At 45.8% G+C, this 13,878-nt stretch overlaps 1 protein-coding gene across 2 annotated transcripts in view; it reads right to left on the bottom strand.

The window, feature by feature from the left end:
* Positions 1-13,878, bottom strand: part of LOC107995313 (protein slit) — a 480,699-nt gene that overhangs the window by 438,654 nt on the left and 28,167 nt on the right. Inside the window, exon 2 of one of the 2 annotated variants that reach the window (XM_028665494.2) lies at positions 6,927-8,622. In XM_028665494.2, the coding sequence (XP_028521295.1) occupies positions 6,927-7,219 (293 nt within the window). In that variant the 5' untranslated portion in view covers positions 7,220-8,622. Of the gene's footprint in view, positions 1-6,926; positions 8,623-13,878 lie in introns of those variants that run through there. The other variant, XM_028665495.2, reaches the window with a different exon arrangement.

Genomic DNA, 13,878 nt, shown 5'->3' with positions numbered 1-13,878 from the left:
TAGAAGATTCCACGACGAAGAAAAAGTGAGAGATTTCTCAAAAGAATCCACCCAACCCGAGCATCTTAATAATCACCTCCCCGGGAACAGATCTAGCCAGCAGAATGATACCAATTACGAGACGCTTAATCGGTCGTAATTGTTGTTTGAGCAGTGATTAATCGTCGTTCGCCGTTGGGGCTACGTTACGCGCGACAGCTCGCCGTGTTATTATAAATAATAATGCTAATCATCGCGCGGACGCACCGTTTATCATCGACTTAATTATAGATCGGTGAATTAATTAATTACAACCTGTCCTGCTTGTAATCCCGCCAGGGGTTCAAAGATTCAACGGAGAGGACGGGTTTTGAAAAATATACATTTTTCACCAGGAGCAAGCGTAGAGAGATCGACACTTATCGACACGATTTCACGCACGGAACATGATAATTACACGATTCGCGCGGAGACGATCCGAACAAGGCTCGATCGGACACATATCTATCCGATCGTGTCTTCCTTCGTTGCGTTTCGGCCTCTTCCACGTCGAGTAACTGGTTTCCAATATGATTGCTCGATTTTGCGTACGGATAATTTTTAACGATGAACACCTAATCGAAAGAATTGTACATTTTTCGTTGCAATATTTATTACTCCAAATAATAAAGAGAAAGAAGAAAGGGGCTCGCATCACCGCCCCTCATAAAAATCAGAAATAAAGATCCCTAAACTCCCTAAATAATTTCTCGAAAATCACGCCATTTGTTTTTGAGTCGATCCAAAGAAAAAAAAGGAGAAGAAAGAAAGAAACGAGTCCATCCAATAGAGGCGAGGGAAATCTAAGATGAAACGACACGATCTTCGGACACGATTAGAGAACGTATCGTTGGGGCGCGTGCACGGAATTCGAATCCCACGGGGAGGGTGGGCAAGGACAAAACACGTTGGCTAAACGAGCCGCCGTCCCGGAGACTCGAAGGCGGTGTAAAATATTTGCGGTTACCCGACCGTTCCTCCGGTTCTGCGGCAACCAAATGCAACAACGGCTCGGTATATAACCTCCATGCGTATTATGCATGGCTGGGAGGGAAATAGCCGCGAGATGAAAACCGCTGCACGGATGATTCACGATTTCTTGGCTCCTGTGCGATTAAACGCTATCGATCGCGATCTCTCGTTTCGACAAATATTTTCCGGCGGAAAATGAAGAAATTAGCAGGTCCAAACAAAACAATCTCTCTACCAGTGATATTTACAAAAAAAGAAATCCATCAACGAAGCAGAAAACTGAACGGGACACGTATCGAAACATTAAATAAATAACCGGATAAAATAAGAAACATATCCTATCCCCAACGAAAACACTAGTGAAACTGAATCGCGAGGAGTATCGAAACTAGGAGAGAAAAACGGAGAGAGAACCAATGGAATTCGGCGGCGAAATGTGACGAAACGACAGTTGTCGAGCGACAAAGAAAAAAGGAGAGAAAAAAGAAAAAAGAAACAAACGCGCGAAACAAAAAATGAGGAGGGGGGAAAAAATCGTCGAAACGTTCCGCGTGTTTTTTCCCGGGTTTTCGGGAAGAGATGTTGACACGCGCAGTTTCACGCCGGCCGAGCAAGCACTATGCGGGCTACCACGCTCGCGGTACTCGAGGAATGGCGCAGTCGGCGCGTGGCCCCTCGATTTCACGCGTCGCCAGCCGCGGGACATCGCGACGAAAAAAATTTAATTACAATTTACGCCTGATGGGGGTGGAAGAAGGGGGAAGGAAAAGGAAGGGAAAAAATCGGCGGAGATCGTTCGAGATCGTTCGTTCGCCCCCCCGCTGTCGCCGTGTCAGGAGGTGGAAGGATAATCGCCTTCCTCCTTTGAACCTGCTTAAATCGGATTAACTTGGATCATTAGCTTGCTTATCGGCTCTGATGAATTTTATTAAGCCTCCTCGCGAGAAGGATCTTCGACCGGATGAAGGTTTCAGACGGGAGGGGGAGGGGGATGAACGTTTTAATTTTTTAACCCGTTACCATGCTATGCTTAACTTATTTTTAAAGTACCTTTTTGCATTATTCCCGCCTACCTCGGGGATAAAGGGGACGACGAACGTTTATTCAATTGATTCATTTTCAGGTCGATGAATATAATTATGTGAGATTGAGATAGAATGAAAGGGGAGGAGGGGAAAGAAGCTACTAAATGTAAGAGATGATTAATTGGATTTCGACACTTTTGACTCTCGTAATAATAATTTCTTAAGAGATCGATAACGTTCGCTCGATTAACAACAGGTAAGTGGAATTTTGGAGAGAAAAATCTAGGGAATAGTCGATCTTTAGGGGAGGAACGTGGAACGTTGGATATGGATATTCAGGAAGCGACGAAAAAGTGTGCAGAGAAGATGCGTTCGAAGAGGAGATGTAGGCCGACGACTCGTAGACGTTACTTGGAAAAACATAGAGCTTCCTCAAACACTTAACTCGGGATGTTACGATTGTTTTCAGAGAGACGCGCTACTGTTTGCACAGCCTAATCGAAAAATCATAAGCAGTTCCCTCGTGGCACTCGTTTCGAGGGGGAAAGGGGTTGTGTTTTTAGCGGAAAAGATTTAGGAGGAACCGATACTCGATTTGCGGCTGTTTGTTCGACGGATGTTTCGTAAAATGAATCTTCTAGAAGCAGGATCGATCTTTGGATAACTGTGATTAGCGTGCGTGGAAGGAATGATTCTTAATTATTTTGTGAAAACTAATTCGTTGTAAATGATGTGAATCTTTCTAATTTTGACAACAAACTGAATATATATATTTTGATGACAAAAAGGTATAATTATTTTCTAACGTTTTTTTTTTAAGATAAAATTTATCCAACAATTGAAATAAATTAAATTTATATCAGTTTGATGTGAAAATTCAATCGTTTTATTTGAAATGATTTAGGATGCGTGTTTCTCTTATCGATTGAATATCGATTTGTATAATTTGGTTTGGTTTGGGGTTAAAATTAGATTAGCAGTATCGAATTTGGCAATTGAGATAATTGAAATATTCGATGAACACTTTTCATTTCGTCACGTTACGAGTTTCTTCTGCTTATGATCGATTAAACGTCTCTCCGCTCGACTATTTTCGGAATCATTGGCAATCTGCCCGTGGTAGGGGTAACGTGGCCCCGTATAAACAAACTCCAACTCGTCTATAGTTATCGTTTGTAAACTTTCTTAACCGTGGATTCCGATACATTAAACGAAATTAATACCAGAGAAATTTATTTAAATATTTCTACGCATAAAACAAACGAGACAGAAATTAAATCTTGTTTCTAAAATTTAACTTTTGTGAAAATATTTATGAATAATTCATCGAAGAATTTTCCTCAACTTTTTTTCAGAGATCAATCGACGAATCCTATCTCGTAAATAAATTATTCATAAATGTCGAAATATCTATACGTCACTGACGATCGAATTAACAATAGATACCGCCAAAAAACATATATCAAACAGATCCAATAACACCATTATGATATTGAAAAATGAAACGAAACGAAATCGAAACGAATCTAACCGGTGAGGAATCGAACGAGCGAGGATCGAAAGCAAATTGCAAGGATCCGGTTTGGAAATTTGGTGACCGGCAATCGATGCACTCGTGTGCACAACGCGAAACTGTTTAGCTGTCCGCGAAACCACAGATTTAGGGGGTTACGAATAGCCAGATCTGACCGATCCCTAATTATCTCGACCAGAGAGAACAGGTAGAAATTCTTGGAGAGAAGACGAAAAAGCGGAGTTCGTTGTAATTTGGAAATCGCGTCCAAGTTCGATTTTCCTTGCCACGTGGTTTGGATAACTCGGGAAAATATACGCGATGAGGAGAAATTATAATTTTTTATTTTCTCGAAAGTTTCGTTTCGTAAAATGGATACGAAATACTTGATACTTTCTTTTTTTTTTGTAAAATTACTCTTCCGAGAAAGGAATGAAATGTAACTCGGATAAGACGTTCATTAACAAAGTTGAGAATTGCACGGATACAAGATAAATATTCTTGCTTGTTTGAAAAGAAATCATAAGGTAAAGGAGCAATCGAAGAATTGTGAAACGATACGATCAGATTTGCTCGAATGGAACATTAAATTTATTAGCGAGAATTTAAAAGAAAAAAGAAGAAGAAGAAGAAGAAGAAGAAGAAGTAGATGTATAGATGTATTTCTATAGAATTAATGATGTGGCTACTATGTACAGCGAAATTAAAATACGACCGGTGTATTTCCGGAGTGGAAATAAGAGAAACACGTTAATGACTTTCTAAAATATATTCAATGTATTCAATGGTTCGACATGCTTTTATAAATGAGATAATCTTTAATGTTCTTTCATGCTTGATTTACTGTCTGACGTTATCTATACACGTGATCTTTCACTGTTTGAGCAATATAAAACGTTGATTAGAGAACGTTGTACCGGAATCATGTCGAGAAAAAAAAAAGGGAAAAAAAGAAAAGAATGATTCTATATCACTTTGTACATTCTCTTCTTTCTTACCCGTTCTTGACACGAATTGTTTTCCTTTGTTTCAACCCGAGTCGAAAATATTACGATTATCGTAAATTTTAAAATAACAAACTTTCCAATGAAAATTGGAAGGAATCTTTCTACGCGACAACGATCGGAAAGCCACGTCCCTCGGTTCGATCCACGGTATATTAATCGTATGCTAATCAATCGTCATTAACGGACATCTGTTACATCAGGTTCATGGTTGATTCAACTCAGCGAAAGAAAGCAACAACGAGGCAAGAAGCCATGCTCTCGTTTGATAGATCATTTCGCTGCTTGTCGTTTTATCCATTTACCAACACGAGGCCCATTCTTCTAACACAACCACGCTCCTCGACACGTATACGCAACACGTCTAATTCATAACCATCAATTACTCGACAGCGTCGCAAAAGATCGATACCGACGAGAGAACTGCTCGAGAACTTCTCGAGGATTCTTAAGCGTTATCAATGGGCGCCTCCGCTGTGATCCTCCACTTCCGCCTCTAATCATTTTTGGATGGAATTTCATCGAATTAAAGTTCGATATTAATTAAAATTCGATAATCCCTTGGCTCGGTCGATTTCGAAAATTGGTCGTATTCCAATTCTTTTTTTTTGAAAAACAAATCGATCGATGGGACGTAAAATAATTTTCGGGGACACGTGGACACGTCGATAAAACCTCTTCGAGTTTCTTCGAGGATTCTTCGTGACGTTTTATTCCACCGCGCTTCGGCCGCGTTGTAACGCGTTTTATCGCGCTCGTTGCGTTCTTTATTGCGCCACTCGGGCCACCGTCACTCCGAGGAAATGCAAAACTATTAAACCGGTGTTCCTACCGCGTGGCCACATCTCCGAGGAAATATGCACGCCGCTTAACGACCGATCGTTCGATCCTTCTCTTCCTTTTTTCCCCCCTCTCTCTCTCTCTCTCTCTTTTCCCTTCTCACGCATCGACCGAAAGCAATTTCGTTTAAATTACCGCGCTTCTTGCGCGATAAATTCGATCCAAGAGACAAATGGGAGAGGTTGTCGAAACGTAATCCGTTAGTTGTAAAGGGTCGTCCGAATGAAGGCGGTTAATCGGTAATTAAATTGGAATAAAGAACGAATCACTTGGAACGGTTTACACGAAAGTTTATCTTCAACTTTCGAAGTTCGGGAATCGCGTCGAATTTAATTTTTCTTGGATTTCCTTTTTTCTCTTCTTCCTTCCCCATCAAGTCGAGTTGTATAAAATTTCTTCAAATCGAGCCTCGTAATTAATAACGTATCATGGATCGTATTATCGATTTTAACCCGCGGAATCCAGGTATTAGATTTCTAATTTCACGAGGAGAGGACTAATAATAATAATAATAATAATAATAATTAATAAGAATAAGAACATCGCGTCCCACGATTAAAATCATAAATCGGACTTTACATTGAAACAAAGAGAGGATGAAACGATAAAAGGATTATTGAGATGATCCTATGATATATCTTTGGAAAAATAATCGAAGGAATCGTCGATGAAAGGCTAGCGATAACAGGAATGGTTACGGAGGGGGGGCTCGATTATCGCGAGTATGTGGCACATCGTTCTTTTCCAATCGACTAATGCAACCCCGACAAAGAGAGTTTCGCGGATAATTTTCAGGTTAAGTGGGCCGGAACAGCCCCATTTTTCTGAATGCTTCACGATCAACCGCGCTGCTCGCTCCCGGTTATTGCACCGTTGTCAATATGTCCGCCTGCCTTTTAATTTATCTCGTGGGCGGCAGGGTGGATTAGGAGTTCGATAAAGCGTCTATTTTGAAGATTACGGTTGAAAGGGTTGCTCGAAAGATGGGCAATTTATCTGAGATAATCGACTTGTCTCGTTAAATTTTCAAGGAAAATTTATCGCGAACCGAGCTTTGATCTTCGTTACGACAAATATCGCTTTCCGATTCTCTATAACATTTCAAGTTTTATCGAGTCGCTCCAATAGTTTCTCTCGTTAAACCTTTCCCCGCGAACGAATAAAATGCGTGCACGTCAAAGAGAAAGAAGGGGATAAAACAGAGTAAGAATTCTCACAACGTGTTATTCGTATACTCTTTTTTAAAAGCGAGACCGCGTGTTTTCTCCTTTTCTTTCCCTTTTTTTTTTTTTTAATTCTCTTCAACGATATATAAACTTCGCTCGAAAGCACGACTCGTTGAAAGACGACTCGTTGAAGAAAAGAAAAGAAAAACTTTCCACGTGTGCAATTACTACTCGTCTTACTCGAAACTAACTAGGATCAATCGTGCAAAGATAAAGATAAGGATAAAGCTGCTTTCGAAAATTCGAAAAGGTCCCCGTCAAACCCTTCGTCGCACCCTTTATCGCGGGAAGCAAAAGAAAAGAGAAGGAAAAAAAGATAGAGACTCACAGTTTTTCAGCGACGAGAAACGTGACCAGGTCCCCGGGAATCTGCGTGAGGCCACGATGAGAGCAGTCGACCTCTTGTCCGGTACACGTGCACAACCACGGGCATCTGGCACTGTTCATGTCCTCCATCGCACCCGACAAACTTCCGAGGCCGAAGCTACCGAGGGCGGTACCGTGAGAGGCGCCACCGCCCAGCACGGACAATATCAGCAAGAGTCCCCAGGCGCAGACCACGGAACCGCAGCTGACGCCGAGCAAACGCAGCGACCAGGCCGGCGTCATGGCACGCGCCATCGCCAACACCTTCCGGTTAATGTCCTTCACGGCACGATTAGGCCCCTCGAGGATTTTCGCGATGCTCCCTGCGCGGCTCTTCGGCAGAATATTGTTCGGGTCGTAGAGGCTGAAGCAGGCCGCCTCGTTCCCCGCCAGCCGACCGACGTTGATGCCCTGGTAAACGTAACTCGGGGCCGGCTCCAAGAACGAGGAGATCTCCAACCCCTCGCTCGGCGGGCAACCGAGTATCCTCACCGGCTCGAGGATAGGATCCTGTTCCAGTCGTATCACGGAACACTCGTACTCGTTCGACGTCAAATCCCGCGTATTCTCAACCGGATGGCGCTGTTCCGTCGCTTTTCCCCGCGACCGATCCCTCCTTCGACCATGAACCCGACACGATCGGTTGTTGGCGGCGGTGGTTGCGGCGGCGGTGGCGGCTGCGGCGGTGGCGGTGCACCTACGCGCGTTCTCCGCGTGATGCCTCCCCGAGATCCCGCCGCTCGACGACCTGCTCTGCCTTTGCGCCGAGCACAGCCCCCTCCTCTCCAACAACGTCTCGCCTACACTCTCGGCTGCCGACGAGCAACCGTTCCTCGCCCGCTTCGAACGGACCACCTCCAACCCACCGCTCTCCCCCCCTATCGAGTGCAGATCCAACGCTGCCGCCTCCTGGTCGCGCCACTGATGGACCAACACGGGCGTCTCGCTCGACGCCTCGCGGCCTTTCGATCCCCCGACGATTATACCCCGACTCGATTGCTCGTCCACCGTGGCCGGGCCAGCCCGTCGACCGGCATCCGACTCGAGCCTCTCGCAACGCTCGTCACGACGGTCCACGCGCGTGCCGACCCGCGAGTCGCCGCGACCAGCACCGGGTACCAGCACCGACGATGGCTGCTCGCGAGCTACACCACCATCCACCGGGCCCTCTTCCAGGGGGCCGTGTTCGTGGCCCCCTCCCCGTTCCACGCGCCCCTCCGACGAGCCGTTTGACACCACTAACGGCACCACCCGTTCCCGCGCATCCTGGATCACCGCTCCCACTGACTTTATCTTGACGACGGTCTTCTCCCTAGTTCCTACCGTACCCACGGTACGCGGGTACGTGGTCCTTGCCAGCGGACACGTCCTCCGACAGCCAACGCGGTGCGACGGCCAAACTCATTTACCACTTTTCGCCGCTCGTTCTCGCTTCTCGCCCCCGCTGCTCGCTCCAACCGTCGACCATCGATCCAACCCCCTCGTTGTGTGTACAGAGCGGCGCTCCAACCACCAAGATTTCCTACGCAATCTTCTTTTTCTCGAGCTCCCGTTCACTCTCTTCTGATCTCGCTTACTGCCGCTCGTTACGCGGGCATTATACTCGGCGATCGGTCGGTCGATTGGCTCACGCGCTCGTCGCGACAGTGATGCATCACCTGAAACAACCAAACGGCTTTCTTAGATAGTACACGTACGGCACACTCTATTTCAAACTCTGTTTTCCTTTCTTCCCATCGAACGTGCGCCCAAATTTTAATAACTCCAGCACGTGGGTCCCGGCGGATATTTCGAGGCGGAAGTTGGTCGCAGTGGAGAGAGACAGGCGCAAACTCGGCCGCAATTCAGTCGGTCGGGTGGCTGTTTTCCGTGCACGCGTGATATATACTCCCCCATCGGGCGGAAGTTGCATGCATTCTCCGGTGGGGAGGGGAGGAGGTCGCGCGGTTTCCCTTCGACATGATACGCGATTCAATCCCTCTCTCTCTGTCTCTGAACGGGCACGCGTCACCGAAAAATACATCTTTCCCTCCTGTGTGGAAACAGATGCCGAGACGAAGGAGGAGGGAGAGGAGAGAATGGCGCAGCCAGTTACAAAGAGCTCGTCGTCGCAATATCGGAAGTAGGAGAAAAATATGCTTTCGAAGCACAATCAAGGACTCGAACGCATTCCCATGCACAGCCGTTCCGAGTTGCGAGCCATATTGGAATCGCTCTTCCACGTTTTTCTCTTCTGAAAACCGTCTCTAGCCTTCTTTCCCTTCTTTTTCTCCATCCGTGATCCGGAGAAACGTGGCTTGAAACGCACGTGATGCCCTCATATACGTGTTGCTCGCGCTTCCTAAGTGCTTCCCTCCCTTGGATACGTTTTCACGATTTATCACTACCTGGGAACAGGTGGAAATAGAATGTCTGCCGCTGTCCACTAAGCGAAAATAATACGTGCCTCCTGTTCCTCCTGTTAAGTTGGCGCCGCGCAAGCCAGTTTCTATTAAATGGAAATGCGGTTTGAGAGGAAAGGCGAGAGGATTCGCGTATCGAAACTTTGTTGTTCCCGTTATTTCGTTTTTTTTCATCGTCGTGAACCGGTAATAATAAAGTATCTCGAGGATAAAGGTTCATGATCATTCCGCGCGATAATTGTATTTTATCAATCGATTAGCTAATGGTTTAAGATTTTTCCAAGATCTTTACAGGATACAAGTTTTCGAAAACAAATTGGGCGAGGACGAAAACGAAGACTTTACGTTTACTTTGCGACTAAACACCGTTTTTTAATTCGTGTTTAAAAAAGAAGTGATACCACAGAAATCTAAATCGACCAATTCTCCATCCAAACGAAACGTTCGACTTGTAAAAAGTCAAGCATCGATCGAAAATACTCGGAAGAAAAATGGAAAAAAAAGAAAAAGATACAAATTCAAAAAAACCATGCCCCAAACTTTTCGCCGTAATCGTAACAATCGTTCAAAAATTGAAGCAACACCAGTTGCGACAAAATAATATTTTCTACGAGACAAAACTTATGCCGGAAGCGCGACGAAGCTCGCAGGAATGCGAAAGAAGCCCGCCTCGCGTCTCGCATTGAAATTCGTCGAAAATCTAATATTCTCGTCTGAGAGAGAGAGAGAGAGAGAGGGAGAGGCAGGGGACAGGGATCGATAATTCGATTAGCAGTAGTCGACACTGAGGATAGTTAGGTAGGACGCGCCTTCTCTCTGTAGATACTCGAGAGCCCACGCTCGAGTACGGTTAAAGTAGCCGGCCCTCGATACCGTCGGTTCAGGGAGGAGGCGTGTGTACCCACCACGCACGTATATAATATTCTCGAGCGCTCTCCTTCCAGATAATATCGGCAGACCTGGCAGCCCTCTCTGATGTTGTCCAAGTTAAGACGAGGGTGGTTCCATTTCGACAGATCGACGAGAGAGGGGACGAGATGGATCGTCTCGTCTCGTCTCGAGGAATCCTCCTCCTCTTCCTCCCTTTTTCCCTTCCGCCCCGTCGAGGCGTTCGTTTCACGGCCGCTCCGCATTAATTAACAACGTTAGCGCGCATTAATTGAGGCAAAGCGTGAGCGCAGGGCGTCGGAAGCGGGTGTTCGAAACTTTTTCTTCTCGCTTCACCCGCCCCCTCCTCGCCGCGCGGAGGAGGGTGGAGGAAAATCGATTCCCCTCGTGTGTCGCGGTGCGTCGTGCAGCCTCGCGATGTAATAATTGGGAAAATTATCGCGACGCGGCGATGAATAAAATTGGAACGAAGGAAACGAAATATTTCCTCGCCATTTCCGCCGGCTCGCGTGTCGGACTGGAATAATTGGCGGGGCAAATATTTGGCCTCTCGTAGCACGACTGATTGACACTTCAACCCCGTAGCTCGCGTCGATAAACACGTGATTCCATCCACGATTTTCGCCCGTGCCCCACACCCCCGGGCCAGCCACTGTTTCTTTATTTTTCCGAACGTCGACTGTTTGAAGAGCGCGTTAATGCTTTTAAAATTCTTGGCCAAACAATGGCTCAACGATGAACCCCTTCCCGCACGGGGAAAAAGGGCAGAAGGGACAATATTGACAGAGATACGTCGTGCCCCCCCCCTCGTCTCTTCTGCGACGCGCCTCGAATTTTACGTGCACCTTATTGCGAAACGAGAATCATAGACGTGTGTTACGCGCCCGTCTTTTTTCGAATGGAATCGATCAAACGTGACGACGACGATGAGAGAGATTCGGTATTATTACGAAAAGTAAATTTCATTCGCTCAATTTTCTAGCTTCTCGAAACCCGAAATCCAGTGGATATTATTCCCGGGAAAGTTTCGATTTTTCGTAAAATAAAAAAAAAAAGAAGAAAGAAGAAGGAGAAGAAAAAACGGAAAGCAAATGAACCGAATAAATTTTATCCCGTATAAACGAAGTTCGACACATGGTAAAACCAATATTTCCCGATACATACATTCGAAACCACGATTTGTTTTACGCTTCGCCGTTCTCGAACAATAATCAAAGAACAAACTGACACCTCCGATTTCCATCAACGACCCAGATACAGCCGAGCTCTCCGTTTACGCTGTTGCAAAGTGTGCCCCCACCCTGGACCCAACGTCTAGACATCATCGATAGCGTTAAAACGAAGGATACACAAACGCGAGAGATACACGCGCCTGAATGAAGCCGTGGAAGCGAGGAATAGAGAAAACTAATATCGAGACCCTTCCATTTCCAAGAGAACAGGCCAATGTATCGACTGAATTATATTTTCCCCGTATTCCCCGTGTGCAGACAGCGTATCCCCTCCTCGTGTGCAGCGCACATATAACGCGTACACACAAGGTGGAATCCCTTTGAGCCGAGAAGGGAAAGTCAGGCCGGGTTCTGGGGATGGCCAATAGGACGGAATGGAATATTGCGTCCTTATTGTAATATATTTGTAAGCCACTTCGCGAGACAATTTCATCCGAGGCGGATGTAGACAGGTGGATGCGCGCCGAGGTATTCCTTCGAGGTATATCATTATATTGCGCAACAGGGGGTGGGACGATTATTTGTCGAATGCTCGAGGAAACAAAGGGAGGGAAAAGGAGTGGCGAGAGAGTGTTCGCGGAGAATGGAAATCTTTTCTCTTTCCGTTTCGTTTCGTTTCGACTAATAAACGTTTTCGACTCGGTCCAGAGTCTATTCGTTCCGACGAAGGAAGGGCAGACAGACGCGAATCGGAGATTACGCTTTCCTCGAGCAACTTGCCGCTCAACTGAGAATTAATAAACGATCGAAATTTCACCCCGTGACGCAATGGCGGTAAATTAGTAATTAAGTCGAGTCATGAGTATTTCCGAGCTGTTGGCCGCGCACTTCTTGTCTTTGACTGGTTTCGAGAAAAGCGTAGGATTCGTTTCTGATCGATCGAGTCGAAGTAGCAGCAAGGGAACAGTATTGATATAGGCAGTCGAGTTACGTAAAATTATTCCAGATATATCAAGATCCTTCTACATTCGATACAACAAATTACTCCAACTTTTTAATCTAATAATATTCGCTTATAAAATTTTTATTGATCACAATGAACGGTATAAAGACGAAGAATCCGTCCACCGCGACGATCATTTCGAAAACAAACATTTTCAACAACAATTCCTATTCCCACTACGAGTATTCATCACCTAATTCTCGAAAGATATCCAGGAACGGAAACCGCGGCACGCGCCCGTTTCTCCCACTTCCTCCAAACTTTTCCCGTAACACATTCTCCTGCTCCTCAGCAACAGTCCTCCTACGCACGATGACTTTTTCGTGAAAAATCCTCCGGGTTTGCTTTGGAAGCGGAGACATGTTTGGTTAACATGTGTGCCTAATGGCCCGTGCGAAATGGATTTTTAAGGTCCTCCGTTTAAAGACGGTGCCCTTTGGGAGCGTCGTGCGTGCCGCGGCCGATCGAAAATCGATGTCGACGCTCCGGGTGGGGTGGGCGATGATCGAAAGTCGATAGGGGGGACGAAACTGTTATATTCCTGCGGCCGTCCCTCGATGGGCCGCATAATGAACGCTTGGTACGCGACACGAGGTGGATATTATATCGGCGAGCATCGGTTTCCGCGCGAATGCGCGCCTTTTTTCTCTTCTTCTAACGCGTGCTTCACGGTGAATTTAATTATCGAACGAGAACGAATCGAGCAACAGCCGATTTTGCGGGATCGTTGAATTACGAATGGTGGAACCGTTGCTACTAATAGAAAATGGGAAAAGTTGACGGGATCCAGGTTTTTTCTGGAAATTTTCTAGAAAGAAAATTCACTCTACGTTAATTCTTCTCGATGAATGATAAAAAGAAGCTGAAATTAATCTCTCGTCGAGCTACGTTGTCTCATCGAGTCTACGTTATTTAACAACGATACGGTTTTTAGCAGTTTTTAGCGAGAAAAAACGTGTCCCCTGTAATTTTCACAACAAAGTAAGCATAAAACGCTATAAAAAAAAGGAGAGGAAGCATCATCGACACATCAAAGTGAATAGTATCGAATAGAGGTTCGAGCTTCGTTCTCGAGGTAGCTGAGGAGAGCTTTTCCTTTTTTTTTTCTTTCAGTCTTTCTATACGTTTTACAGATCTCTCGACACGAGAGTAAGAAGGGAGGGACACCCTCGGATATTAGGTTTCCCAGTGCGGTTTTCAACCACCCACTCGATCGGTTGATCGGTCGACTTTACCCCGGGGAAATCACACTAGATACGAATTGGACCTCACCCTTCGATTCGCCGCGCGAGAAGAAGATACCGATTCTCTCTCTCTTTTCCTCTCTCACCTTTCCACGTGGTTAAGAGGCGGTGGTCCAAGGGGGTGGACGGTCCTCGGCGACATCGAAGACGGTGCTGTGTATTAATCGGGAAAGGATCTTCTTTCGTTCGTTCTCGAGGATCCAGT

Source organism: Apis cerana, linkage group LG8 (genome assembly GCF_029169275.1).
Source record: "Apis cerana isolate GH-2021 linkage group LG8, AcerK_1.0, whole genome shotgun sequence".
Lineage (NCBI taxonomy): Eukaryota > Metazoa > Arthropoda > Insecta > Hymenoptera > Apidae > Apis > Apis cerana.
This window is presented reverse-complemented; position numbering and strand designations above follow the sequence as displayed.